This window comes from Lagenorhynchus albirostris, chromosome 3 (genome assembly GCF_949774975.1).
Source record: "Lagenorhynchus albirostris chromosome 3, mLagAlb1.1, whole genome shotgun sequence".
NCBI lineage: Eukaryota > Metazoa > Chordata > Mammalia > Artiodactyla > Delphinidae > Lagenorhynchus > Lagenorhynchus albirostris.
The window spans coordinates 88,137,459-88,163,977 of NC_083097.1; the positions used below are offsets into that span (position 1 = coordinate 88,137,459).

The following is a 26,519-nucleotide window of genomic DNA, read 5'->3' on the forward strand; positions in this document are numbered from 1 at the left end:
TATCTATTTGAGTCACTGTTTTCAATTATTTGGGGTAAACATCTAGGTGGAATTCCTGGGTCAAATGATAGTTCTATGTTTAATCTTTTGAGGAACCACCAAACTGTCTTCCACAGTATGTGCACCATCTATATTCCCACTAGCGATGTATGAAGATTCAAATTTCTCCATATCCGAAGAAGCACTTTTTTTTTTTTACATCTTTATTGGAGTATAATTGCTTTACAATGGTGTGTTAGTTTCCGCTTTATAACAAATTGAATCAGTTATACATATACATATGTTCCCATATCTCTTCCCTCTTGCATCTCCCTCCCTCCCACCCTCCCTATCCCACCCCTCTAGGTGGTCACAAACCACTTGAGCCAATCTCCCTGTGCTATGTGGCTGCTTCCCACTAGCTATCTACCTTACCTTTGGTAGTGTATATATGTCCATGCCTCTCTCTCGCTTTGTCACAGCTTACCCTTCCCCCTCCCCATATCCTCAAGTCCATTCTCTAGTAGGTCTGTGTCTTTATTCATGTCTTACCCCTAGGTTCTTCATGACATTTTTTTTCCTTAAATTCCATATATACGTGTTAGCATACGGTATTTGTCTTTCTCTTTCTGACTTACTTCACTCTGTATGACAGACTCTAGGTCTATCCACCTCATTACAAATAGCTCAATGTCATTTCTTTTTATGGCTGAGTAATATTCCATTGTATATATGTGCCACGTCTTCTTTATCCATTCATCCAATGATGGACACTTAGGTTGTTTCCATCTCTGGTCTATTGTAAATAGAGCTGCAATAAACATTTTGGTACATGACTCTTTTTGAATTATGGTTTTCTCAGGGTATATGCCCAGTAGTGGGATTACTGGGTCATATGGTAGTTCTATTTGTAGTTTTTTAAGGAACCTCCATACTGCACTTTCTTATTTTCTGGTTTTTGCTTTTTTTTTTTTTATTAATATCCATCGGAGTAGGTGTGAAGTGATGTCTCATGATTTTCATTTGCAATTCTCTAATGACTAATGATGATGGGCATCTTCTCATGTGCTTGAGGGCCATTTGTATTTTTCCTTTGGATAAATATCTATTCAAGTATTTTGCCAATTTTTCAATTGAGTTCAGGGGGAGTTATTGTTGGATGGTAAGAGTTCTTTATATATTCTGGATATTAAACTTATCAAATATATGATTTCTACACATTTTCTCTCATTTTATGGGTTGTCTGTTCACTCTCTTGAGAATGTCATTTGAAAAAAAAGTTTTTAATTTTAATCAAGTCCACCTTATCTGTTTTATACTTTTCTTGCCTATTCTTTTGGTGTCATATTTAAGAAACCATTACTAAATCCAAGGTCATGAAGATTTGTACCTATACATTCTTCATAGAGTTTTACAGTTTTAGCTCTTAAATTTAGTTCTTTGATCCATTCAGAATTAATTTTTGTTGATGGTATAAGGTTAGGGTCCAGTTTCACTCTTTTGCATGTGGATATCTACTTTTCCCAGCACCATTTCTTGAAGAGTGTTCCTTCCCCCAGTGAATGTTCTTGCCACTGTGGTAAAAAAAAATCAACTGACCACAGATGTGAGGGTTTACTTGTGGACTCCCAATTCTACTCCATTGGTCTATATGTCAATCCTTACGCTAATATTACATGGTTTTATTTACTGTACCTTTGTAGTAAGTTTTAAAATAAAGAAGTATGAATCCTCCAACTTTGTTCTTTGGATTCAAGATTGCTGTGACTCTTCTATGTCCCTTAAAATTCCTTATGAATTTTAGGATGGATTTTCCATTTCTGCAAAAACCACCACTGGAATTTTAATAGGGACTGCATCAAATCTGTAGCCCACTTTGGGTAGTATTATCTTAACAATATTAAGTCTTCCAATTCACAAGCTCAGGATGACTTTACATTTATTTAGGTCCTCTTTCTTTCAAAAATGTTTTGCCATTTTCAGTGTGTAAGTCTTGCATTTGCTTGACTAAATTTACTCCTAAATATTTTATTATTATGGATGCCAAGATAAATGGAATTATTCATTTATTAGGCCAAACAGTTTTTTTGTGGATTCTTTAGGGTTTACCACATAGAAAACATTATCTGCAAATAGAGATAGTTTTTTGTCTTCCTTTCCAATTAGGAAGCTTTTTATTTCTTTGTCTTTCCTAATTGCTCTGGCTAGAACTTCCAATACAATTTTGAACTGAAGTGGCAAAAGTTGGGCATCCTTGTTTTGTTCCTGAACTTAGAGGAAATGTTTTCAGCTATTCACCATTGAGTGTGATATTAGTTGTAGCTTAGTCACATCTGACCTTTATTATGTTGAGAAAGACCCTTCTATTCCTAGTTTATTGTGTGTTTTTTCAATCATGAAAAGGTGTTGGATTTCACCAAATGCATTTTCTGAGCTAATTAAGATGATTATGTGGGGTCTTTTCCTTCATTCTGGTAATGTGGTGTATTACATTGACTGATTTTTGTACGTTGAGTCACCCTTGCATTCATGGGATAAATCATACTTGGCCATAGTATATAACCCTTTTAATATATTGTTGACTTCTGTTTGCTATGTTTTTTGAGGATTTTTGCATCTATAGTCATTAAGGATGTTGGTCTGTAGTTGTCTTCTCTTGTAGTGTCTTTGTCTGGCTTCAGAATCAGGGTAATGCTGGCCTTGTAGGAATCAGCAAGTGTTGCCTTCTTTTAAGTATTTTGAAAGAGTTTGAGAAGGATTGGTATTAATTCTTTATCTGTTAAACCAAATTCAACAGGGAACCCCCATCTGATTCCTGACTTTGCTTTGTTGGGAGGATTTTTATTACTGATTCCATCTCCTTACTTGTTACAAATCTGTTCAGATTTTCTACTTATCCTGAGTCAGTTTTTGTAGTTTTTACATTTCTAGGAATTTACCCATTCCATCTAGGCGATCCAGTTTGTGGTATACATAGTGGTTCATAATTTTCTTGTATAATCCTTTTTATTTCTATAAAGTTAGTGCTAATATCTACTCTTAAATTTCTGATTTAGTAAGTTGAATCTTCTATTTTTCTTAGTCAATATAGTTAAAGGTTTGTCATTTTTGTTGGTATTTTCAAAGAAACCAGTTTTGGTTTCATTGACTTTATCTATAATTTTCCTGTTTTCTAGTTCATTTATTTCTGCTCTGATCATTATTTCCTTCCTTCTGTTAGCTTTGGGTTTAGTTTGCTCTTCTTTTCCAAGTGCCTCCAGGACTACAATTAAGTTACTAATTTCAGATTTTTCTTCCTTTGTAAACATAAACTTTTACAGCTATAAATTTCTCTCTAAATATTATTTTTGTTGCCATAATTTTTGCTATACTGTGTCTTCATTTTCATTCATTTCAAGGTATTTTCTAATTTCCCTTGCGATTTCTTCAATATTCGATTGGTTGTGCAAGAGTATGCTGTTTAACTTCCACATATTTGTGTATTTTCCAGATTTCTTCGTGTTACTGATTCTTAGATTCGCGTCATTATAGTCAAAAAAGATACTTGCATGGTTTCAATCTTCCCAGACTTATTAAAAGTTGTTTTGTGGTCCAAAATATCATCTAATCTTAAGAATATTCCATGTGTACTCTTCTGTTGTTGAGTGTAGCCTACTGTCTATGCCTGTTAGGTATAACTGGCATACAGCATTGTTCAAGTCCTCTAGTTTCTTGTTGATCTTTTCTGGTTGTTCTCTCCATTACCGAAAGTAGATTATTAAAGTCTCCAACTACTAATGTAAAACTGTCTTTTCCTCCCTTCAAGTCTTTCCATTTTTGCTTCATATATTTAGGGGCTGTGTTGTTTGAGTCATATATGTTTATAATTGCTATATCTTCCTGATTAATTGAAACTTTTATCAATACATAACGACCTTCATTGTTTCCTGCAACCTTTTTTCACTTAAAATTGATTTTTTTTCTGGTGATAATACAGATCTTCCCCAATTTACAATGGGCTTACATCCTGATAAACCGATCGTAAATTGAAAATATCGTAAGTCAAAAATGCATTAATACACTTAACCCACTGAACATCATAGCTGAGCCTAGCATACCTTAAATGGGCTCAGAACACTTACATTAGCCTATAGTTGAGCAAAACCATCTAACATGAAGCCTGTTTTACAATAAAGTGTTGAGTATTTATGTAATTTCACTGAAATTGAAAAAGAGAACAGTTGTATGGGTACAGAATGGTTATAAGTGTATCAGTTGTTTACCCTCATGATTGTGTGGCTGACTGGGAGCTGCAGCTCACTGCTACTGTCCAGCATCATAAGAGAGTGTCATACCACATATTGCCAGCCTGGGAAAAGATGAAAATTTTAAATCTGAAGTACAGTTTCTACTGAATGCATATGGCTTTCACACCATCATAAAGTCGAAAAATTTTAAGTTGAACCATCATAAGCTGGGGACCATCTGTATAGCCACTCTAGCTCTGTTTGCTTATTAGTATTTGAGTGGAATATCTTTTCCCATTCTTTTACTTTCAGCCTCATTGTGTCTGTATCTGAAATGAATCTCTTTTAGACTTTATATGCATGATTTATTTTTTTTTATTCTGCCAATCTTTGCCTTTTAGAGAATTTAATCTATTTATATTTAAAGTACTGATAAAGAATGATTTATTTCCACCATTTAGCTATTCATTTACTGTATGTTTCATATTTTATTGTTGTTCCTCAGTTCCTTCATTACTGCACTTTTTGTATTTGGTAGATTTTATGCAGTGTACCATTTGATTCTCTTCTTATTACTTTCATGTATATATTTTAGTTATTTTCTTAATGGTTATCATGGAGATTACAATTAACATCTGAAACTCACAATAACCTTATTTGAATATTACCATGTTGGTTTCAATAGTATACACCCTATTCCTGTACATCTCTATCCCTCCTACTTTATATGGTTATTACCACAGATGATACATTATGTGCCCATTAACAAAGATTTATAAATACTGTTCTATACATGTGTCTTTTAAATCATATAGAAAAAAATAGTTAAAAACCAAAAATACAATAAATCTATCTTTTACATTTACCTATGTGGTTACTTATACCCGCATTCTTTTTTTCTTCATATGGCTTTCAGTTACTATCTAGTGTCTTTTTATTTCAGCCTGAAGAACTCTCTTTACCACTTCTTGTAAGGCAAATCTACAAACGAACTTCCTCAGTTTTTGTTTACCTGGGAATATCTTAATGTCACCTTTATTCCTGGAGAACAGTTTTGCCAGATACAGAGTTCTTGGTTGACATTGTTTCTTCAACACTTTAAATATGTTAGCCAACTGCTTTCTGGCTTCCATGGTTTCTGATGAGAAATCAGTTGTTAATCCTATTGAGGATCCCTTGTATGCTATGAATCACTTCTCTGTTGCTTTCAAGATTCTCTTTGGCGCTAGCTTTTGAAAATTAGACTATTATGTGTTTTAATGTAGGCCCCTTTGAAATCATCCTGCTTGGAGTTCACTGAGTTTCTTGGATGTATAGATTCATGTCTTTCACCAAATTTGAACAGTTTGGGCCATATCATTTCTTAAAATACTCTTTCTGCCTCTTTCACTCTCCCTTCACTTTATGGTATCCCACAGGTCCCTTAGACTCTGTTCACTTTCCTTCATTCTTTCTTCTTTCTGCTCCTCAGACATGATCATTTCATTTGTCCTATTCAGGTTCACTGAGTCTTTCTTCTGCCTGCTCACATTTGATGCTAAATCCTTCTACTAAATTTTTTATATCAGTAATTATACTTTTCAGCACCAAAATTCCTATTTCATTCCTTTTTATACTTTCTAGCTCTTTATTGCTATTCTCATTTTGTTCATGCATCATTTTCTTGAATTCCTTTAGTTCTCTGTTCATGCTTTCCAAACCTTTCAACTTGCTCTACAGAAGCAACAATTCAATCAATTGCTATGTTTAAGAGTAAAAAAGAAAAAAATACCAGGAAAATTAATCAATTATGAAAGCTCCATACTAGGCCTTTTGAAACTTTATTATACATTTTTAAGTTGTTAATTCACTAAAAGTATAATGCAGTCCACATCAGGGCTTATCAAATATCACTGGGTCATGAAATTAATTTACTGAGTGGATCAAGATCAACATTTATTTAACATAATAGTACAGAATAGAAAATATCAATTGCACTGTTCATAAGGCTATATATTACTTCATAAAAGTTTTACTTCTATTTTGTGTATATATGAAAGCCATTCTCTTTCTACTATACCGTAACACTATCCCAACAGAAGAAAGAGGCTAAAAGAGGACACACCCTACCACAGCACCATCTTAAGCATAGGAAAGGATTACTCATTGTACTGCAATGAGGTTCATATGCAATTACTTTTAAAAATTACTTAGAATGAAAACGATTTATTTTACTACTTTTATCAGATTATTACTTCATATGTAACTAATTCAGAAACCATAAAAATCTGAAGCAAACATCTAATCTATCATAAATTAATGGGTTCCAAAATACCTCACATTCTAGGGAAGATTTACATAATTAGTCTCAAAGCTGTAAATATTAGATAAATTCATAATACTTAACTGGCATATTGTCTTGTTCCTTAAAGAACTTTTTAGTTTCCCTCTATTTCAACCATAAATATGACCTTATTTTTACAAAGAACACCCTTGGCACTCTGGTCAATTGGTACCTATTTGTGTTATATCAGATTTAAATATATAGCAAATTTAATCCATTTCTTAATAAATACATAGACTTTTTAAAATGTTTCATTGTGAAGTATAACTTGCTGGGAAATTTCCGTCACAAAAAAATCATGCCATGTCTATAAAATTTATAATTTACCTCAAAGATTAATTTGTTTTAACAGACTTAAGAACTTCATAAAATGCTTTGCTAGTGAATAATCCTGTACATAGCAGAAATAGATCAGGACAAATATTACAACAGGTAACACTGTTGTTGCACAATTAGCCTGTGCAGACAAAATAGGCTCCCTTATAAATTGCAGAATTCTTAACACATAAATTGGATTGACACACCTAGTACTATTTAGGATAGTCTTTCCAAATTTCTTCTAATACTGAGCTTTCAGTTAATTCATATGCAGTGTTTAAATTTAGGGATCTTCAGGGACTTCCCTCGTGGTCCAGCGGTTAAGACTCCGCGCTCCCAATGCAGGGGGCCCGGGTTTGATCCCTGGTCAGGGAACTAGATCCCACATGCGGCAACTAAGAGCCTGCATGCCACAACTAAAAGATCCCACATGCTGCAATTAAAAAGATCCTGCATGCTGCAACTAAAAAGATCCTGCATGCCGCAACAAAGATCTCACACGTGGCAATGAAGATCCCACGTGCTGCAATTAAGACCCAGCACAGCCAAATAAATAAATAAATATTTAAATAAATCAATAAATTTAGGGATCTTCGTATTATTTCTGACTTCGTCTCAGATCAGACTTAAGTCTAGGACTTTACTGATACTCTGCTTTTCCTGGGAACTATTAGGACTACATCTCAATTCTAAACTTAGAAAATAGTTCTGACAAAGTTCTTGAGTGGAATTATTAATTCTTTCTTTCAACAAATGTTTGCCAAGGGCACTGTGGGTAGAGTGGTACATGTGCATAGCCTCTGCCCTCATGGAACAGGCTCCTTTATTCAAGGTCTAGAGGAGTACAGTCTATTGGCATGGAAAAAATGGAAAGACTGTAGGGCAGTAGGGCTTTGGAGAATCCAAGCTTCAAATCCCAGGTCCACTGTCTACTACACATTAGGCAAGTTTCTTAATCTCTCTAAGCCTTAATCTCTCCCTTTACAAAATGAGTTTAAATCAACTATTTCCACAAAGTTATTTCAAAGGTTAAATAAAAACTACAAAAAGTGCCTAGTACAATAGAGGGAATATTACTAAATATTCAAAATATTCACAAATTCAGGGACTGGCACATAGAATCCATTCAATATCCACTCTGAGACAAGAAACCTTAAATACCATTTCCAAAGAAAGTGAATCAACCAGAAAATACACATGATACTATATTTAATCCAATTATTGCACCTAATATAGGTAATTACCATCTTTTTCTTCATTTTATACTCCTTAACTTGGACTTCCATTTAAAAGATATTTTAAAACATGTAAGCATGTCATATCTAGTAACATAAAAGAGGAATTAAAAGTTAATTTTTAAAACCTCATGCTGACCCAAACTGCATACTGTTGTTACCTAAAGCAAAATTTCACATAAAATTTAAGTAACAAAGGAATAAATTAATAAAATGGCTGGTCAAAGAAGTTCAGGCACTTATTAAAAAACACAAAAAAGTTAATTTATCAATTACAGCCATGGAACTCTAGTTCACTAACCCAAATATTCATAGATACATAAAAAGGATGACTTATTTTAGTCTCTGAACATTACAATATGTATGTTGTTATGTATGTTGCTACAACATAGCAATCTTTCAAAGTGTTGCTGCAAGAAAACATGTTGAGTTAATACAAGTAAAACCATTTTATAGATGCTAAAATTTACCTGTTTGAGTCCTTCATCAGTAAGTTTGTCCTGGTTGCCTACATGAACTTTCTGAAGTAAAGGACAGTGAGAAGCAACCGCAATAATAGAGGTGTCAGAAAGCTGTTTACACCTGTAGGCTGTATACCTAAGAAGTCCAGGACACTTAAATGCTAGAACACACACGCCAGTATCAGACATACTGCGACAATCAGAAATGTTGATTTCAATTATATTTTGACTTCTTGATGCAATTTTTTCCAATAATTCATCAGTGACCTATGAGAGAGAAGAAAAGCAATAAATTTAAAAATCTGCTAAAAGTAGAAACTTACATTCTATTCTTTCATTAAATTCTCCCCAATAAATAATAATTAGATTATAGCATGAAAACCACAATCAAAAGAAAACCTTCTTACTTAATATTAAAGCATAATAAGAAATGTGGTATAATAAAAAAATATATTTGGTCTTTGTCTCCAGTTCCTGGAACAGAGCTCCTAAAGTTCTAGGAATTTCCTGAGTGATAGGAATGTCTTTTGTTATTTTTAACAAGCCCCTTTTACCATGCCTGAGTTTATACTAATGAAATGACGTAAGTTGGGGCCCCTAGATAGCTTCAGGATGGGGGCTGGTCACCAGAAAGACCAAACACCATGTGATTAGAGGACGGAAACTTTCAGCCCCATCCTCCGATTTCCTGGGAGGGAAGGGGAGCTGGAGACTGGATTATAAAAACTCTTGAACAGTGAGATTTGAAGGGCTTCTGGGTTGGTGAATACATCAAAGTGCTGGGAGGTCAATGTGGATGTAAACAATACAGAAGCTCCAAACTCTCTCCCCCCATACCTTGCCCTATGCGTATTTTCCATTTGGCTGGTCCTGGTTTACATCCTCTATAATAAATCAGTGAACACAGTATTTTCCTGAGTTGTGATCATTCTAGCAAATTATCACACCTAAGGAGAGGGTTGGGGGAACTTCCAAATTTACAGCTGGTCAGTCTAAAGTACAGGTGGCTCCTAGGACTTGTGACTGGCATATGAAGTGGAGACAGTCTTATGGGACTGAGCCCTTAACCTGTGAGGTCTGCACTAACTCCAGGAGTTAGTGTCATAATTGAACTGAATTGTTGGACACGCATTTGGTGTCAGAGAATTTGTTGTCAGAATGGAAAAAAAAACACAGATTTGGTGTCAGAAAACACCAAGTGATAATGTATGTGTTAGTTTTCATTAAACACCTAAAAATCTATCCTTATTAGGAAAACATACTTTAAACTTTCAAACTCACCAAAAACTCCCCACAAACAAAACTGTATTGAGATTTGGAGTTGGTTCTGTTTTTAACCCAACAAATAGTATATATCAGCCATCATGATGTATGACTCTTGACTTTTCACACTTATTATGAGATAATACCTACCAAAGTATATACATTTCAATTGTTTTACTACTTTTATCAGAATACATTACATATAACTAAATCCATAGCTTAGACAATATATCATTTTGGGTTTCAGCACACTGAAGACTTCATAGAAAAGTCCATTAAAAAAAAGTTTTTCTCGGGCTTCCCTGGTGGCGCAGTGGTTGAGAGTACGCCTGCCGATGCAGGGGACACGGGTTTGTGCCCCAGTCCGGGAAGATACCACATGCCGCAGAGCGGCTGGGTCCGTGAGCCATGGCTGCTGAGCCTGCGCGTCCGGAGCCTGTGCTCCGCAATGGGAGAGGCCACAACAGTGAGAGGCCCGTGTACCGCAAAAAAAAAAAAAAAAAGTTTTTCTCGGAAGACTCAAAGCTACCTGTAAGTAACCTTAAAATTCATCTGCTGAAAAATTCATATGGCCATCTCAATTCTTTAAACAAATTTTAAAAACCAACCTCTACACATTCCCTGCCCAATCATATTTCCAAAAAAAGAAAACAGAGTTAACATTATTCAAATCTTTTGTGCAAAAATAATGATGAGAGAAAATGCACATGATGAAATTTAGAAAGGAAAAAGAAGGGCTTCCCTGGTGGCGCAGTGGTTAAGTATCCACCCATCAATGCAGGGGACACAGGTTTGAGCCCTCGTCTGGGAAGATCCCACATGCCACAGAGCAACTAAGCCCATGCACCACAACTACTGAGCCTGCACTCTAGAGCCCACGAGCCACAACTACTGAGCCCGTGTGCCACTACTGAAGCCCGCGCACCTAGAGCCCGTGCTCCGCAACAAGAGAAGCCACTGCAACAACGAGAAGCCCATGCACTGCAATGAAGAGTAGCCCCCGGCCACCACAACTAGAGAAAGCCCACACACAGCAACGAAGACCCAACGCAGCCAAAAATAAATAAATAAATAAATTTTTAAAAAAAAAAAAAAAAGAAAGGAAAAAGGAAAGAATTGGAGTGTTGAGGGATACAAGGAGTTAAGAGCCAAGGTTGAAAATACCTTTGTTTACGCTTGTTGGAAACAGCATACCTCTCTTTTTTTTTTTTTTTCTTTTTTCACCTCCAGATCTAACTACCAGGAGAGGGGAAAAGCTCTTCTTAGTCTGAGTTTGTAACAAATAGCTCAGACAACCAAGACTAATGAAGTAAAGAGCCAATGGATTACTTCACGTTACCTCTCTCCACTGTACCAGCCACAACTAACTAAATATTCACCATTCCCCCTGGACACAAATTTCATGAACCTGGACAGGTAAATGACTAATTCTATAACTGTCTTAACCTCTTACCAATGAGGCAGTAAAACAAAAAGAAAACTCATACACAAATGCTCAGGAACTTGCTTATTTTGTTTAAAGTACATGTGCCTATAAACACACACAAATGCTACCAGTGTTGGAGTTGGCTTGTACCAAATCACAAAAGTCTATAGTATATACCACTTTCGAAGTCAGTCATATCACTACATTCAGTGACATCACATTGGTAGCTTGAAATGGGTCATGGTGAAAATATTTGTACAACAAAAACTGGAAAATATAACAAATCAGGGCTTTTTCTTTGCTCATTTGTTTTTGAAAGCCAGCTGTTAAACATTTAGCAGCACATCACTAACAATATCATGGAAGGATTTAGAGCAGGTTTAGTAGTCTAATAAAATCCTATTCTTATTGGATATCTTTTTTATGTTTCCAATGCCAAGCACTGAAAACCAAGTTTAAGGGAAGAATTTAACAAGTCCAACAAATTATTTGTAATAAGCACTATTAACTATCTTCTTTCCTAATTTATGCCACCATATAAACATATTGGCAGTCGGGCAATGGGGAGGATTAGAAAATTCATCAAAATGAAAATTAAAATGAGTTATCTTATTCCATTTCTTCACACAAAATAACATTATAAGTATACTGTTATGAAAAGTATAATAATAATAAATTAATAGGGATAATGATAGTATCAACTTATAAGATGGTTGATCAAATGAACACATATAAAGCTCACTGAACAGTATGTACGTGGCACATCAGCAGCACTATATAAATGTTTGCCTTATTTTCTACTATTAAACTAATATTCGTAAAATGACCCCTCCAAAAAATGAAAAGTTTAATAACTCTTTTTAAAGGTAGTAAAAACTGGGGGGGGGGATGAAGAGGACTAAGACAAAGAGGATTAAGAACCAACCCAAAATTACCAATCCAAACTAAAAAATGTATTCTTCATCATAGGAACCTAGCTTCAACTTGAATTTGAAAAAAAATTACTAAAGCACAGAATTATAGATTACAGTCATTTGAACTATCTTGAAAAACAGCGTGAAAGAAGTGATTTCTGAGGAGGAAAAAGATATTTTTTGAATAGGTCAACCTGAGTGTTTCTTTAGAATTAGTATCCATACCTGCTGACGACTACTAAGATCCAGCTGCTTCCAAAACTGGAAATCTAAACAAAGGTCACGCCAGTACTTGCAAACCAATGATGCAGAAAGGCAACGCTCATCCAGGGATAAATTGGAAAATATCTGTGAATAAAAAAGGAACCACATAATATGCGCTAAAAATTTTAAAGGCAATGAAAAAGTCTTCATCAGTTAGAAAAAATTACCCCTTTTTTTTTTTTTTAATTTATCCTTTCTGTCGAGGGCTGACTTTAAATAGATCGCAGTGAGGGAGCTGCTCGCTATGTAAGACACCCTGACCCAGAAGCAGGTCATCTACGAATGGTTTAGCACCAGGTTCCCTATGAAAGTGCGTTGTGTGAAGGGCGAGGGGGCACAACAGGCAAGGGGGTGGCCGCCTTTCCAGCCATGAAAAATCAACTTTAAAAACAGAAAACCATCTTAAGTACAAGTGGCCGTTATTAAAAGAGTCATTGTTATGGACTGTCCTAAAGAGGAAGTATGATATGGGAGAAGCTAAGAACACAACCAAGAGAGGGGGAAAAAAGCAAACACTCAAATTACTAAAATCATGAATAAATAGAGACATTATTACCAGCCTTACAAAAACAGAATTATAAGAGAATATTATGAACACTGTATGCCAACAAATTAGATAACCTAAAGGAAACAGACAAACTTCTAGAAACATAAAAACTACAAAAAACTGACTCAGAAGAAATAGAAAATTTGAATAGACCTATAACAAGTAGAAATATTAAATCAGTAATCTAAAAACTTATAACAAAGAAAGACCAAGGACCAGATGGCCTCAATAGTGATATATTTAAAGAAGAACAAATATAAATTCTTCTTAAATTCTTCCCAAAATTGGAGCATGAGGGAACCCTTGCTAATTCATTCTATGAGGTTAGCATTACCCTCATACCAAAGCCAAAAACATCACAAGAAAACTATAGACCAACATCACAAGAAAACTATAGACCAACGTTCCTTATGAATTTAAATGCAAACAATCCTAACAAAATACATTTGACCCTTGAACAATGCAGAGGTTTGGGGTGCTGACCCTCAATGCAGTCGAAAACCCAAGTATCACTTTTGGTTGGCCCTCCCTATATGCGGTTCCTCACCCATGGATTCAACCAACCAAGCATCATGTAGTACTACAGTATTTACTCTTGAAAAGAAATCTGCATGTAAGAAAACCTGCACAGTTCAAATCCATATTGTTCAAGGGTCAACTGTATTAGCAAACTGAATCCAGCAGCATATTAAAAGGATCATACACCATGGCCAAGTGGGATCTATCCCAGGAATGCAAAGATGGTTCAACATGCAAAAATAAATCCATTTAACATATTAATCCATTTAACCATATTAATAAAATGAAGGTTTAAAAAACCCAACCAACTCAATTAATGCAGAAAAAGCATTTGACAAACTCCAATACCCTTTCTTGACAAAAAATACTCAGAAAACTAGGAATAAAAGGAAACTTCCTTAATGTGATAGATGGCATCTATAAAAGTTCCACAATTATCATTATACCTAATAGTGAAAGACTGAATGTTTTCCCCTGAGATGAGGAACAAGAAAAAGATTTCTACCATCTCCACTCCTATGCAACATCGTATTGGAGATTCTGGCCTGGGCAATTATGTAAGGAAAAGAAATAAAAGGCATCCAGGTTAGAAAGGAAGAATTAAAATGTTCCATAGTCACAGATATCATGATCTTATATACAGAAAAAAAAAATACATACAAAACTTTAGAGCTAATAAGCAAATATTTCTGTATACTAGCAATGAACAAATCAGAAATGAAATAAGAAAGCACTTCTATTTGCAACAGCATCAAAGAATACTTTTTTATACTTTCCACTTCTTCATACTGAGATTTCCCATTTGTTGGGTCAATGTTATCATATTCTTCTATAATTTAAATCATGTTTCCTTCCATTCTTTTAACATGTTTATAATAGCAGTTTAAAGTTTTTATCTGCTAAGTCTAATATCTGTGCCTACTCAGTTTCTATTAACTGCTTTCTTTTCTCTCAGTATAGGTTCCATTTTTTTCTGTCTCTTTACATGTCTCAATTTTTCATTCAAAACCAGACATTTTAGATAACATATTGTAGCAACTCTGGAATTTGATTTACTTTTCAGAATTGTTTTTCAACTTTAATCTCCCTGGCCTTAAATGGTAGGATATGAGTCCCCTGAAGTTTGAATGTCTCTGCTCAAGTTTTAATTCTTATTCATATTTGTTTTTAGCCTGGCTTCCTAGGGAGGTCAACCTGTGTCTAAATTGCTTAGTTTCCAGCTCGTTATTTGGGCAAAGATATGCTCAAACATCTCAAGTCTGCTCTCCAATCTGTGCGTGGGATGGGAAAAGCATATTCAAGGCTTATACTCAAGTCTGCTTTAGCCCTTGCTTTCTGCTAGATACTCTCAAGTCTCCCCTGCACATATGCATAGTTTCAGAGTAAGCCAAGGATATGTTAAGAGCTTATTATCCCTTTATGGTTCTCTCTTTTCCAAGGTCTGCCTGTTAAACTCCTAGCTCATCCCCCACTCATCCCAACTGGCACCACAACATGAGACTTGCAAATATGTAGGCTTTCACCATTTTTTTCCTAACAAGTTCATCACTTTTAGTTGACAAACACAGGTTGTTACTTATTGCCCCAAACTAAGTTACCCTCTTAAGACACCTAGGCTGCTGGTTTTCCAAACTCCTGATTCTTGCCAAACGTACTGGGGTTCGAGGGTACAGTAGGGGCCTCATTCAAGTGTGGCGTAGACCTCCACTATTCTTACCTGAAGCTCTAGTAGTTTTCCTAAGAATAAATGTGTCTCATTTTGTTGTGTGCTTTTGGTCAATTTCCAAAGCCCAAATAGTTTTGGGCAATTCTTCCCAGTTATTTTATATATATATATATATATATATATATATATATATATATATATATATATATACACACACACACATATATATAAAATTTATATATATATATGTATAAATATATAAAATTTATATATATTTGTTTTGTGTTTGTGGAGACGATTCACCAAACTCTTCAGGCAGCCAAAGCTGGAAGTCCCTCTCTGGTGGATATTTTTAATGCTTGTTCCCCTCATTTTATAGATGAGAGAATTTAGAGAGATTTAGAGAGACTAGATCATTTGTTTAAGGTTAAAGGACTACATGGCTTTAAAGGGCTAATTTGTCCCTTAACAAAGAGAAGATTCGTGGAACATAGTCACCGGAACCAAGAAACACCTTGTTTAAAATATGTCCGACTTTTGATCGTACCTTCTTTGAACCTTAGTTTTCTCCTTTGTAAAAGTGAGAGGATTGTTATCATTAACACAAAATTGACTAATCTAGATAGATCTAGATGGGTCTTATTTATTCAGGTGAAAGGAAATTAATAAGTGAGTAAAGATAAAACCAGTACCAGCAAAGATGGATAAAAGTAAAAAGGCAAAATACTCAGCTAAAATACCAATGCATATTTAATAGATCTTTGCATATGGCTTGTGGTAGGCAACCTACAAAATGGCCCTCAATGACCCCACCTGCTGGTATTTACACCTGTGTAATTCTCTCCTCTTGAGGGTAAGCTGGATTTACTGACTCACTTCTAATGAACAGAGTATGGCAGAAGAGATTAGATTAAGAAAACTGTGGCTTCCATTTTGAGTGTTCTTGACTCTGTTGCTCTATGTGATTAGCCCTATGGAGAAGCCCAAATGGCATGGCAAGGAACTTAAGCATCTGGCCAACGGCCAGTAAGGACCCGAGGCCTGCCAAAAACCATGCAAGTAAGCTTGGGTGAAAATTCTCAAGTCCCAGTCGAGTAGCCCCAACAAACACCTGAATATAACCTCATAAGAGACCTTGGATCAGAAGGACCCAGCTAAGCCACAAAGGGATTCTAACCCACAGAAAATATGAGATAATAAATGTTTGTGGTTTTAAACTGCATAATTTGTTAAACAGAAATAATTAACTAACACGTGTTTAAATATTCCCACTTTTCTTTCTGTCATTAAAACGCTATCTTGCCCCTATCCTAACTCCTCAGAAAAAAACTACTATGCACCATGCTATTTTCTTAACTCATTTAACAAACATCTGTGCACATGTACCTAGGTTTCTGTGGGAGACACTAAGACATGAGATTTATTCACTGGTTTCAAGATTATATGGTCAAAGGCATTTCTGAATTATCTTTGGATCATCTGAGATTCAAGAGAAAGAACATTTCAAAGGTTGCTTTGAAGAAAGAGAACATAGGTCTGTAAAGGACTGGCCTGGAACATTTTTGCTAAATAAGAAAGAGGAAAAAATGACAATGAAAAAACTGAAATGGCACTTGCATCAAGCCAGGAAATTGCTTACTTTAACACAGGCCTGTTAGCAATGTCTTGAGCGTGACAGAAGTCCAAGCCAAGTAGGTACTCTAACGCTGTATTAGATCGAGGGATCTATCATCTTATATCTTGTTGCTCTTTCATCACTGCCCTAATTTATAGGGTTGAAAATGGGTTATTCTTTTAATACAGGTGGTCTAGCCCTGGGAAAGGGAAGAGGAAGCAAAGGACAAGCAGCTGCCTTTTATAGTGTGATCTGGAAGTCATATACATTGCTTCCACTCACATTCTACTATCCAATATTTAGTCACATAGCCACCCTTATATGAGAGGCTAAGAAAGTCTCTTGTTAGGTAATCATGTGCCTAACTAGAACACGATGGGTACTGTTACTAAAAAGAATATAAGGCGAATGGATATTGGGAAACAACAATGACTTCTAGTCAGGACCTGGGTTGAAAACATGCTTAATATTCTTGATCTTTACTGGCAGATCTGGACAATGCAACTAAGCTATTAATTACCAGAAAATGTACAAGCCATATTACTGATATAATCTGAACTAATCACTACCAGGCCAATATCCAAATATTTCTAAAACTTGAAGATTCTATTTTTGACTGAGGCATTGACATAAGGTATCAGAAGATACTTCAGACTAAAAAATCTTCCAGAGAACGTATCACTGCTTAACATTTGGTCATACATATCCCACAGACCTTTACAGTACTTAAAAATCAACCATGCCAACACCTACATTTGGCCATTTCATTTCTTGATGAAGAGACCTTATGTGCTATCAGATATTACTACAAAAAGGAGTTAAGGCTTATGAGCATGCAGACTGTATGCAAGTTATAGAAATATAAGAAGTAAATCTGTGTAGCTATTTTATATTGACTATCTTCTCTGTCAGTTTAACTTTTTTGGCCTTTTCAATTTTTTTCCTATGTACACCATATCTTGCCTCTTTCTTAAATATTCTACTTATATTGCTTGCCAAAAGCTTGAGAGTAAAATTTACTAAACAGTCTGTTGAATAAAGCACCATTTAGAAAAACAGAGACACAAAACATATTTCTGGTACTTTTTTTTTTTTTTGGCCACACGGGGCTTGCGGGGATCTTAGTTCTCCGACCCAGGATTGAACCTGGGCCCCGGCAGTGAAAGCGGTGAGTCCTAACCACTGGACCTCCAGGGAATTCCCTTTCTGGTATTTTTCTAACCGTACAGCCATAGGGAAGTCACAGATTCTAAAACTATTTCCTAATCTGTAAAACAATTTCTCACAATTTAATCATTAAAATTTAAAGCACAGCAAACTAATAAAACCCCCAACTGCTACTACATAGAGTGTTAGTCTATAGCAAAGTCAGGTATTTACACAAGAATAAGTTTTATTCGAAAGCCAGTCACAAAATTCAATAAAACAAGACTTTTTTTTAAGTATTTTGGGAGGAGACACTATGAAATAATGTGTTCTTTTGACATATCTCCATTATTCTCTGAGCACTTCCATGCATTCTGGCTCAAAATATTCCAAGCTCATCTTGTGCTTTACTTGTCCCAGTCCTGGAATCAGTCATTTCTCCAAGGAACACTGATTCCTTTTAGCAGAGAATGATATTTAGAAGCTAAGATCTGGACACTAAGTGTACTCACTGTCTTGCGTATTGCTGCTCAAAGATCCTCTCAGAGGGCAGAGCGAGGGAATGCATGCATGTATCTATGTATGTAACCAATCTCCCATCACTGTTGCTAGCTTCTTCCACCACATGGATGCCCTTACCACATCACTTGAACACCAAATTGGCCAAGACTTGGGCAAGATTCTTTATTTCTAATTGAAGTATAGTTGATTCACAATATTATATTAGTTTCAGGTGTACAACATAGTGATTCAATATTTTTACAGTTATACTCCATTTAAAGTCATTACAAAATAATGGCTATATTTCCCAGTGCTGGACAATATATGTTTGTTGCTTCAAGATTCTTGATAAGCATAAAACAGGATATTTAACCAAAGGTAAGTAACTTTTTAAGAAACTATTATTTTAATATTAAATGCTTCCATATTTGCCTTCACATATCTTCCCTTACATTCCCTATCATTTATACAACTTGGTATCTTATGTTGGTAAAGAACAGCTTAAGGTTACTCCCCTTGACAGCTACTCTTTACAAGGCGCCAAAATGTATAGCCTTCTCAAAATGAGAAGAAAAAAAATCTCACCTTTTGGTAGCCTGATTTGATTAAATTATCCAAGATTACTAGGCATTCTCCAGCAAAGAACAATCTTGAACCTGACTTCCTAAGGACACTCCATTTTAGCACTGGCTAAACCATCCCTAGAACTCCAGAGCCATACTTTCCAGAATTTATCTGGTACTGGGGCCTTAAGTCAAAGCACTCATGAAAAGCTACATGTAACTTAGCTCCTCTTACCCACTAGTAATCTACATTCAAAGCTTCAAAAAGTCGCATCACTTTTTTTCTTCAACTCCCATTGTCATTGCTTTTATCCTTGTTTTCATATTTGAAAAAAATAGATCAGATACATAAGCTTTCCTCCAAAGCACACTTCTCTTATAAAACTCTTCCTCGATCACTAAAGCAACCTGTTCATAATAAAGCTATAAAAATACAAATTTAACAACTACTGATACATTATCAGAGATGCATTCATGGTGAAGTGGTTTTCTAATGATGGTGATAGATTTTGGGTCTCTCACCTGGTTTCCTTTGGAAAGAAATGGTCTGCTGACAGAGAGCAAGATATCTAAATATATACCATACAAAGCCTCTAAAATTTAAATATAGATTCAAAATACCCAGTTACTCAAATAGCTACTACTTAAAGAAAAATATTCCATTGCTATCATTTGGTAAAACTGTTATAGTGGATCCACTACATAAAAATATAATTGTGATATCAGTAGGTAAGGTTGCTTAAAGTAATAAAGGCAACAGGTAGCAAAGACTGAAGCTAGCTTATGTGATCCAAAACAATCCATTTACCAGTCCAAGATCATATGTAACAGGCTTAAGTACTTTAGAAAATGCTATTCCCACAGCTGACCTTTGAAGAGCCAGTCCCTGCTTCTCAAATTTCTAATAATTAAAGACACAATTCAACCTTACAGACCCAATTATAAAATTAGCCTCTGACTCATAATGGTTAGATGTTGGCTGGTATAAGCTTCCCCCCACTCCCTAATTCAGGAATCTCTTTCATAAATTTCTGAGAGAAGACTATTTAAGCCCTTTTACACCATATGTTGAAAAGATCTCTAAACCTGGAAACACTGAGCTGGGTTCTAGCCCAGGGTCTGCCATTCACTATCTGAAATGTCTTGGGGTAAGCCATATCACTTCTACAGGCCTGTTTCTTCATGCATAAGAAGTAGGGAGTGACAAGATGACCTCAAAGGTCTCTTCCTGAAGTTACATAACTATGATTTCCAATGAAGTTCACCATTTTAAGAAAAAAATCATTTCATCTTTACAGAGCTCCTACAGTTAGAAAGGACTTTTTAAATTTTCAGAGAATCACATTCTTCAACCCTGAAATTCCACTTCTTGAAATCTACCCTAGAAAAATGACCACATGTGCATAGAAAACATCTATTAGCATTGTTTACAATAGTAATAGATTGAAAACATCCAATTATACCATACTGAAATAAATAGAGTATGGCATAATACTATGGGATACTATACAACAGTTAAAAAGAATGAAGGAAACCATACACTCACTAATTAAAAAAACCCTCCAAATCATACTGTTAATGAAAACAATTGCAGAACATGTACATTTTGATGCCATTTACGAAAGGCTATGAAGTTTTACACAGGGCTCTCTACAAAGAAAAAAATATTCTGGAACTGCACAGTCCAGTACAGTAGCTGCCAGCCACGCATGACTACTGATCCCTGAAATGCAGCTACTGTGACTAAGAAACTGAATTTTAAATTTTATTTCATTTTAACTACTTTAAATTTAAATAGCAACATGTGGCTAGCGGCTACTGTACTCCACAGTACAAGTCTAGAGGAAAAATCTAAACTGATAACAGTGGTTAGTGACCTCTGGAGAGAAAACTAGATAGGAGAGTAGGGGGTGAACCAAGGCCAACTTCTGCTTTACGGGCATTATTTGAATATTTTAAAACAAGTAATACTACTTACATAAAAGTAAAATTGAAAAAGAAAAAGCCCTATTGATATTGGGCCAAAAAATCTGCCTATGAACCACAGTAGAAAGAATTTAGTTTTCTTTTGCTGTTGCCATACCTGGAAAAAACTGAGCAAGTATGGCAGTTTGAGTCAACTTCCCTAAAAACATCTTTGAATCACATTTCCTCACGTCTCTCTCCCAAACTCTCTCCCCTCCACATCCCCCTTTTCTACAACTGTAGTAACTTCTGGTACAAAGGCCACAGCAATACAATTATAGAAGTTATCGCCCATTATCAGGGGAGTAGGACATACTTTCTAATGGGGATAATGGATTTGTGCCTCTCTATGCAACAACTCTCTGGTACTGTAAAGAAAATTGTCATAGCTCCCTAAGTCTTCTCTTCTCCATGCCTAAACAGAGCCAGAAACTCTTCACCATCCAATGGCTCTACTGTGGCTCAAAACAACAACTCAGGATAGAAACACTCCTTAGAGACTTCCCTTACTGGCATGGCATATTCACCCAGAGTCTCAGCCCAGACTTCCTAACAACCTGGTCATTCACTTGTTCATCAATATTTACTGAGTGCTATTAAATGCCAGGCACTGTACTTAGGGGAGAAGATAGAGCAATGAACACTATCTGTGTCACCAGAGCCTCTGCCCCCCAAAGCCTTATCCCCAAAAGTTCTACTTCGGTTGGTAAACACTAAAAAACTTCGATTTCAATTCATTCCAGACAGTCTGACTCACTCTGTGCTGAACACCACCAGGACCATGAAAACCACACAGAGTATCTTTATCCAAGTTTCTAATACAAGTAATGGAAATCTATATAACATGTCTAAATACTCCAACACAATAGGTAAGTCCAATGAGTAATTTCCCCAAATGTCCCTTAGATCAGGTTTTCAACAGTCCCTAGCAAAAATGTGGAAAAGAACAATGTAGCAAATGAAATAAACTTATTCTATGTAAGTCTCTTTATTATGAAATCATGTCCTACCACCTTTTTTTTCTTTCTTTTATTTTTGTATTAATATTCTCTATTTCATGAAATAATAATGGTTTAGGTAGAAAGTGGGAAGTACCTGGTTTTTGTTTTGTTTTTAAACAGTCTTACTTACCAAACAAGACAGCAATCAAACCTCTATACCAAGTATTCGCTGATATTTAATTTGTCCATGTCATCCACTAATTTAAAAGGTTCAAGAATGTTTCCTCCGCCCTAAAATGCACACCCTGAACATACAGAGGTGGCGATTACTCCTCCAAAAATACACCTCTGTAAATTAAACAATTACATTTGGACACAAGGAAAAGGTAAGCTTTCCCACTCCTTTGCTATATTATTTACAAAAATATTAATATCACAATAAAACAGACCCAAACACACAGGATTACAAATATGCAAGAAGTCTAATCAAAGTATATTGTTGACAGTATATAATTATACTGTCAACAATTATAATTGAGGACACTTACTTCAGTAACAATAAAAGTAGCCAAATTCTTATCTAGGTTTTTCTATCTAGTCTTAAATATCATCCACACTGAGTAACCAGGTTTATATTTATTAAGCTTCAGAAAGCTGCAGATGTGGGGGTGGGAGAGAAGAGAGAAAATGAGGGAAAAAATAACTTTTTAATAATAGCTTACTACAAACTATCACATAACTACGTGACTAGCACTAGCATTGACAAAATTGCAAATTTTACTTAGTAGTTGCGAGACAAGGCTCCCACAAGACACCTACCTCTTCCCCCACTCATCTATCCCCCAACAAAAAATACATTTGTCCTTACCTTCTGGTAATCTGTATGCTTTTATGTAAGGGTTAAAATGTACAAAGGTAATACAACACAGCATAAATAAAAGGGTTTTCAAGTCAGGCAGGCCTAAATTCCCCAGATCTGCCCCTTACTGTCTGTGTGTGACCTTGGGCAAGTCATTCAACCTCTTCAAGCCCCACTAGACTGTAAGCTCCGTAGGAGCAAAGACCACTTCTGCCTGACTTACTACTGTAGGCACATGGCACTGAAATATCAGTTTCTTCTTGTATAAAGTAAGGATGTTAACAATATTTCTCTCACAACGTTAACTGAAGGATTAAATGAGATATTATGTATATAAAGCTCTGGCACAGTGCCTGATCATGGTAAATGATCAATAAAATTAACTGTTTTTGACATCAACTAGCAGCTATCAAACCTGAAAATACTGTTTGAAGACTTTCAAACACGAATATACAAAGTCTTCACCCAGTCAGTGTAAACTGCTCAAGTGATAAAACAATATTTCACACAAAACTTACGAATAGTTTCTAAACCACTGGGCTGGGAATCTAATAATAGATGAACCCTGAATTATGCGCAACAGACCCAAGCTATTAAAAGACATTTAGTAGACTCCAAGTTTTTCTACTTCAATAATATGCCATAGGCATCCTCCCCATTGGCTTCCCAATCTCCCCTTCGGACGTCTCCGGCTGTCAGGGAACCCCCTCCTCCGTGCTTAGAGGGAGGAGAGAGAAAACCTCCGAGGCGGGGGCCGGGGTTGGGGGGGCAGCGCGCATCCCCGCGCCACCCGCCCGGACCCACCTTGAGCAGGATGGATGGCGGCAGCTGATTGATGTCTGGGGTTTCGGGGGATGGCTCCCTATGACAGTCGCACGGATTTTCGGGGGTCTCCTGACAGTCCGCGTCGCCGCATTCGTGGTGCTGCTGGGCGGGCGAGGGGGCGGTGCCCCCCGCTCGGACGGCGTTCCCACCGGCCTCTGTGGGGGCACCTTCCGAAGTGGGAGAGGAGCGCTGGGAGCAGAGAGGCTGCGGTGGCTGCTCTGGGCCCTGGCAGCAGCTGGCGTCGGGGGGCCGCGGCGGCGAGGCGCCTCCCCCCGCAGGTCCTCCTCCTCCTCCGCTGCCGCCGCCGCCGCCGCAGGCCCCCCCGCCACAGCGGGGCTGCTTACAGGGGGTGCAGGCGGGGACCCCGGCCCCCTTCCGCTTGCACACCATCTCGGGAGGCGTGGGGGGCTCGGCCGGCGGCGGCGGCCCCCGGAAGAGCTGCACGGCGGCAGGCGGCCCCAGGAAGCGCACGGGCCCCAGGCTGGCCAAGAAGAGGCTCCGGCCCTGCTGTTCCCAGGCGGCTGCCGCGGCCAGCCCCAGCTCTTTGCAGCAGGAGGCGGGCGACGAGGCCGAAGCAGCGGCGGCGGCGGCGGCGGCGGCCGAAGATAGCAGGAAGCGGCGGGCGGCGGCGGCGCAGTCCTCGGCGGCCAGGGCCGCGTAGCGCCGCGCCAGGTGCTGCGAGGAGGCGGCCGCGGCGTAGGCCCCGTCCCGCGGCGGCGGCGGCGGCGGCGAGAGCGGCGGCTCCTCCTCTGGGCCGGCGGGGGCGGGCGCGCCGGGGCTGTGCACGATGAAGCAGAGCATGCAGGGCCCGCGGAAGAAGCAGTCCCGGCTCCGGGGCGCCGCCGGCTGGGGGGGCGCCTTGGCCGGGGTCCGGCGGGGCAGCCTGAGGAGAGGGCGGCGGCGGCGGCACCAGCTGCAACAGCGAGGCCTCTTCTGGCTTGGGCGGTTACGCGGCTCCTTCGAGAGAAGGTGGCCCATATAGAAGGCCCCGAGGAGGGGGACCGGGATAGAGAAGTAGGGAGGCCCGGACAGCCGGGCTCCCGGCAGCGAGGCAGGCCCCTCTCTGGCTGGGCCTCGGGCCCGCGGCGGGCGGCGGGGTCGCCCGCCTTGCGCACACACACGCACACACACGCACACACGGGCACACACGCGACGGTGGGGGGGGTGGGCGTCAGCTGCGGGCCGGTCTGGCGCCGGATGGGGGCTACATGCTTTGCCCCGGGAAGCCGGGAGAACGATGGGCGCGAGCTTTGGGGACGCGACGGAGGGAGCGAGCCTGCCGGCTCAGTCAGTCAGTACGGCTGCAGGGGGAACGCGGGGTCCGGCTCGGACCATTTTAACTGCGGCTCCGCTGGCGGCGCGCGCGCCCGCGACACAGCTCGGAGCCGCAGGAGCGCGCGACCGGCTCGGGGAGGGGGCGGAGCCGCGGTAGCGGCGCGCTCGGGGCGGGGGCGCGGGCGCCCGGCTGCTCACCCGGGACGGGTGGGGACTTCTGGGAAGCGGGCCGGCGAGGGTGCGGGGCTCGCGGGGAGCTGCGCGCGCCCTTCCCTCCCGTCGCCCAAGGTTTCGCGTAGCCCACGCCCCTTTTGTGGGGCGGGAGGAGAAGCTTCCGAGCCAGCTGTGTGGCATCCGTTTGCACTGCCGCGCTGACGTCTCTAGGTATAAGTTCAAGGACTGCCATTGGCCGGGAGCCGCTCGGCTCTTTCTTTCACCCCCACCTCCCGACTCGGAGACCCGGGCCACGAAGAATAGGTAAACTCGATTCCGCCTGAAGGCCGACTTGGGTCCCCGGCGGCCCCTCGGGTGGAGTGGCAGATGCGCGGCCCTGGGCTGGTGAGGACTCTAGTTCTCACGTAAGGAACTAACAGCAGGTAGTGCGGCACTGCAGTGTTTCTCCACTTGTTTGCATACTTGTTGCTTGTGACAGACTACTGACTTTCCATAACTTTATTTCAGAATGAAAGCATATATCAAATTATTTATACACACCAGAAAGATAAACAGTTTTTTCAACCCAGTTAGTCATCCAACATCCCAGGCTGCAAGCTATGGATGACTTTATCGTCTGCACCCTCCAAGTCCCATCTATCCATCCATCAGGTACAGTACTTTAAAAATGATTATGCAGTGCCTGCTCTAAGATAAAAGGTTCTAGGCAGACTTGGGAGACCCAGATGAAAAAGAGGAAATAGTCTTGGCAGACAACCCTTTAGAAGATTTGCCTACAATGAGACCAGAGAAAGAAGGCAATAACTAGGAGCAGTACCTGGTGTTGAGAGAAGGTTAGTTTTCACAAGGGAGAAATCGGGAGAGGCTTTTGCAAGGAATTGGACATGCTGATGGGAATGAGCCAATATAAAGGAGGAAGTAGGGAAATGAGAAGAGATAATACAACAAGGCCCCTGAGAAGATGGAGTGACGATTACCTTGGGAGGGATACCGTCTTCACTGTGACTGGAAGGAAGGAGGAAAAGATAGATCAAGGTTGAATACAGATAGGTGGACATTTTTGGCAAGAAAGTGAAAGAGTTCCTTTCAAATGGTCTCTACTTTAAGTGGAGCCTGGTTACATACTGAAGGGTGGAAGGTGGCCGATGTTTTTAAAAGCTACTAAGGGTAACTGAGAGAACTGACTGAGGAAGCAGTATTGCAATATTCAAGGCCTGTCAGCGTAGAAACCTTTGTTTGAGCATGCCTGACTTTCCCACCACAGTGGCCAGCCTCACCCCACCTTCACCCAACGTACCATCAAACCTTTGCTAATAGAGGCCTCTTTGTCAGGAATCACTTTTATTTTTGGTCTGCCAGCATTCAGGGATCTCCCTTTCTCAGCTTAAGAACAGTGAGATGGAATTCCAAGAAACCTAGAGGCAAAGATTCATCAAAGGGTTTAACATACATTTCTATCAAGGCACTGCCCAAACTACATTTACCTGCAGGTATTATCCACACAGCTTTCATCC

General features: G+C 38.7%; 1 protein-coding gene across 3 annotated transcripts in view; it reads right to left on the minus strand.

The window, feature by feature from the left end:
- The window catches only part of FBXL17 (F-box and leucine rich repeat protein 17), a 478,885-nt gene extending 454,212 nt beyond the window's left edge, over positions 1-24,673 (minus strand). For 2 of the 3 annotated variants that reach the window (XM_060143362.1, XM_060143364.1), the window contains exons 1-3: positions 23,536-24,673; positions 12,371-12,493; positions 8,552-8,809 (exon numbers count right to left, since the gene is read on the minus strand). In XM_060143362.1, coding sequence (XP_059999345.1) covers positions 8,552-8,809; positions 12,371-12,493; positions 23,536-24,534 — 1,380 coding nt within the window. In that variant the 5' untranslated portion in view covers positions 24,535-24,673. The remainder of the gene's footprint in view (positions 1-8,551; positions 8,810-12,370; positions 12,494-23,535) is intronic. The other variant, XM_060143363.1, reaches the window with a different exon arrangement.
- Positions 24,674-26,519: the final 1,846 nt, after the last annotated feature.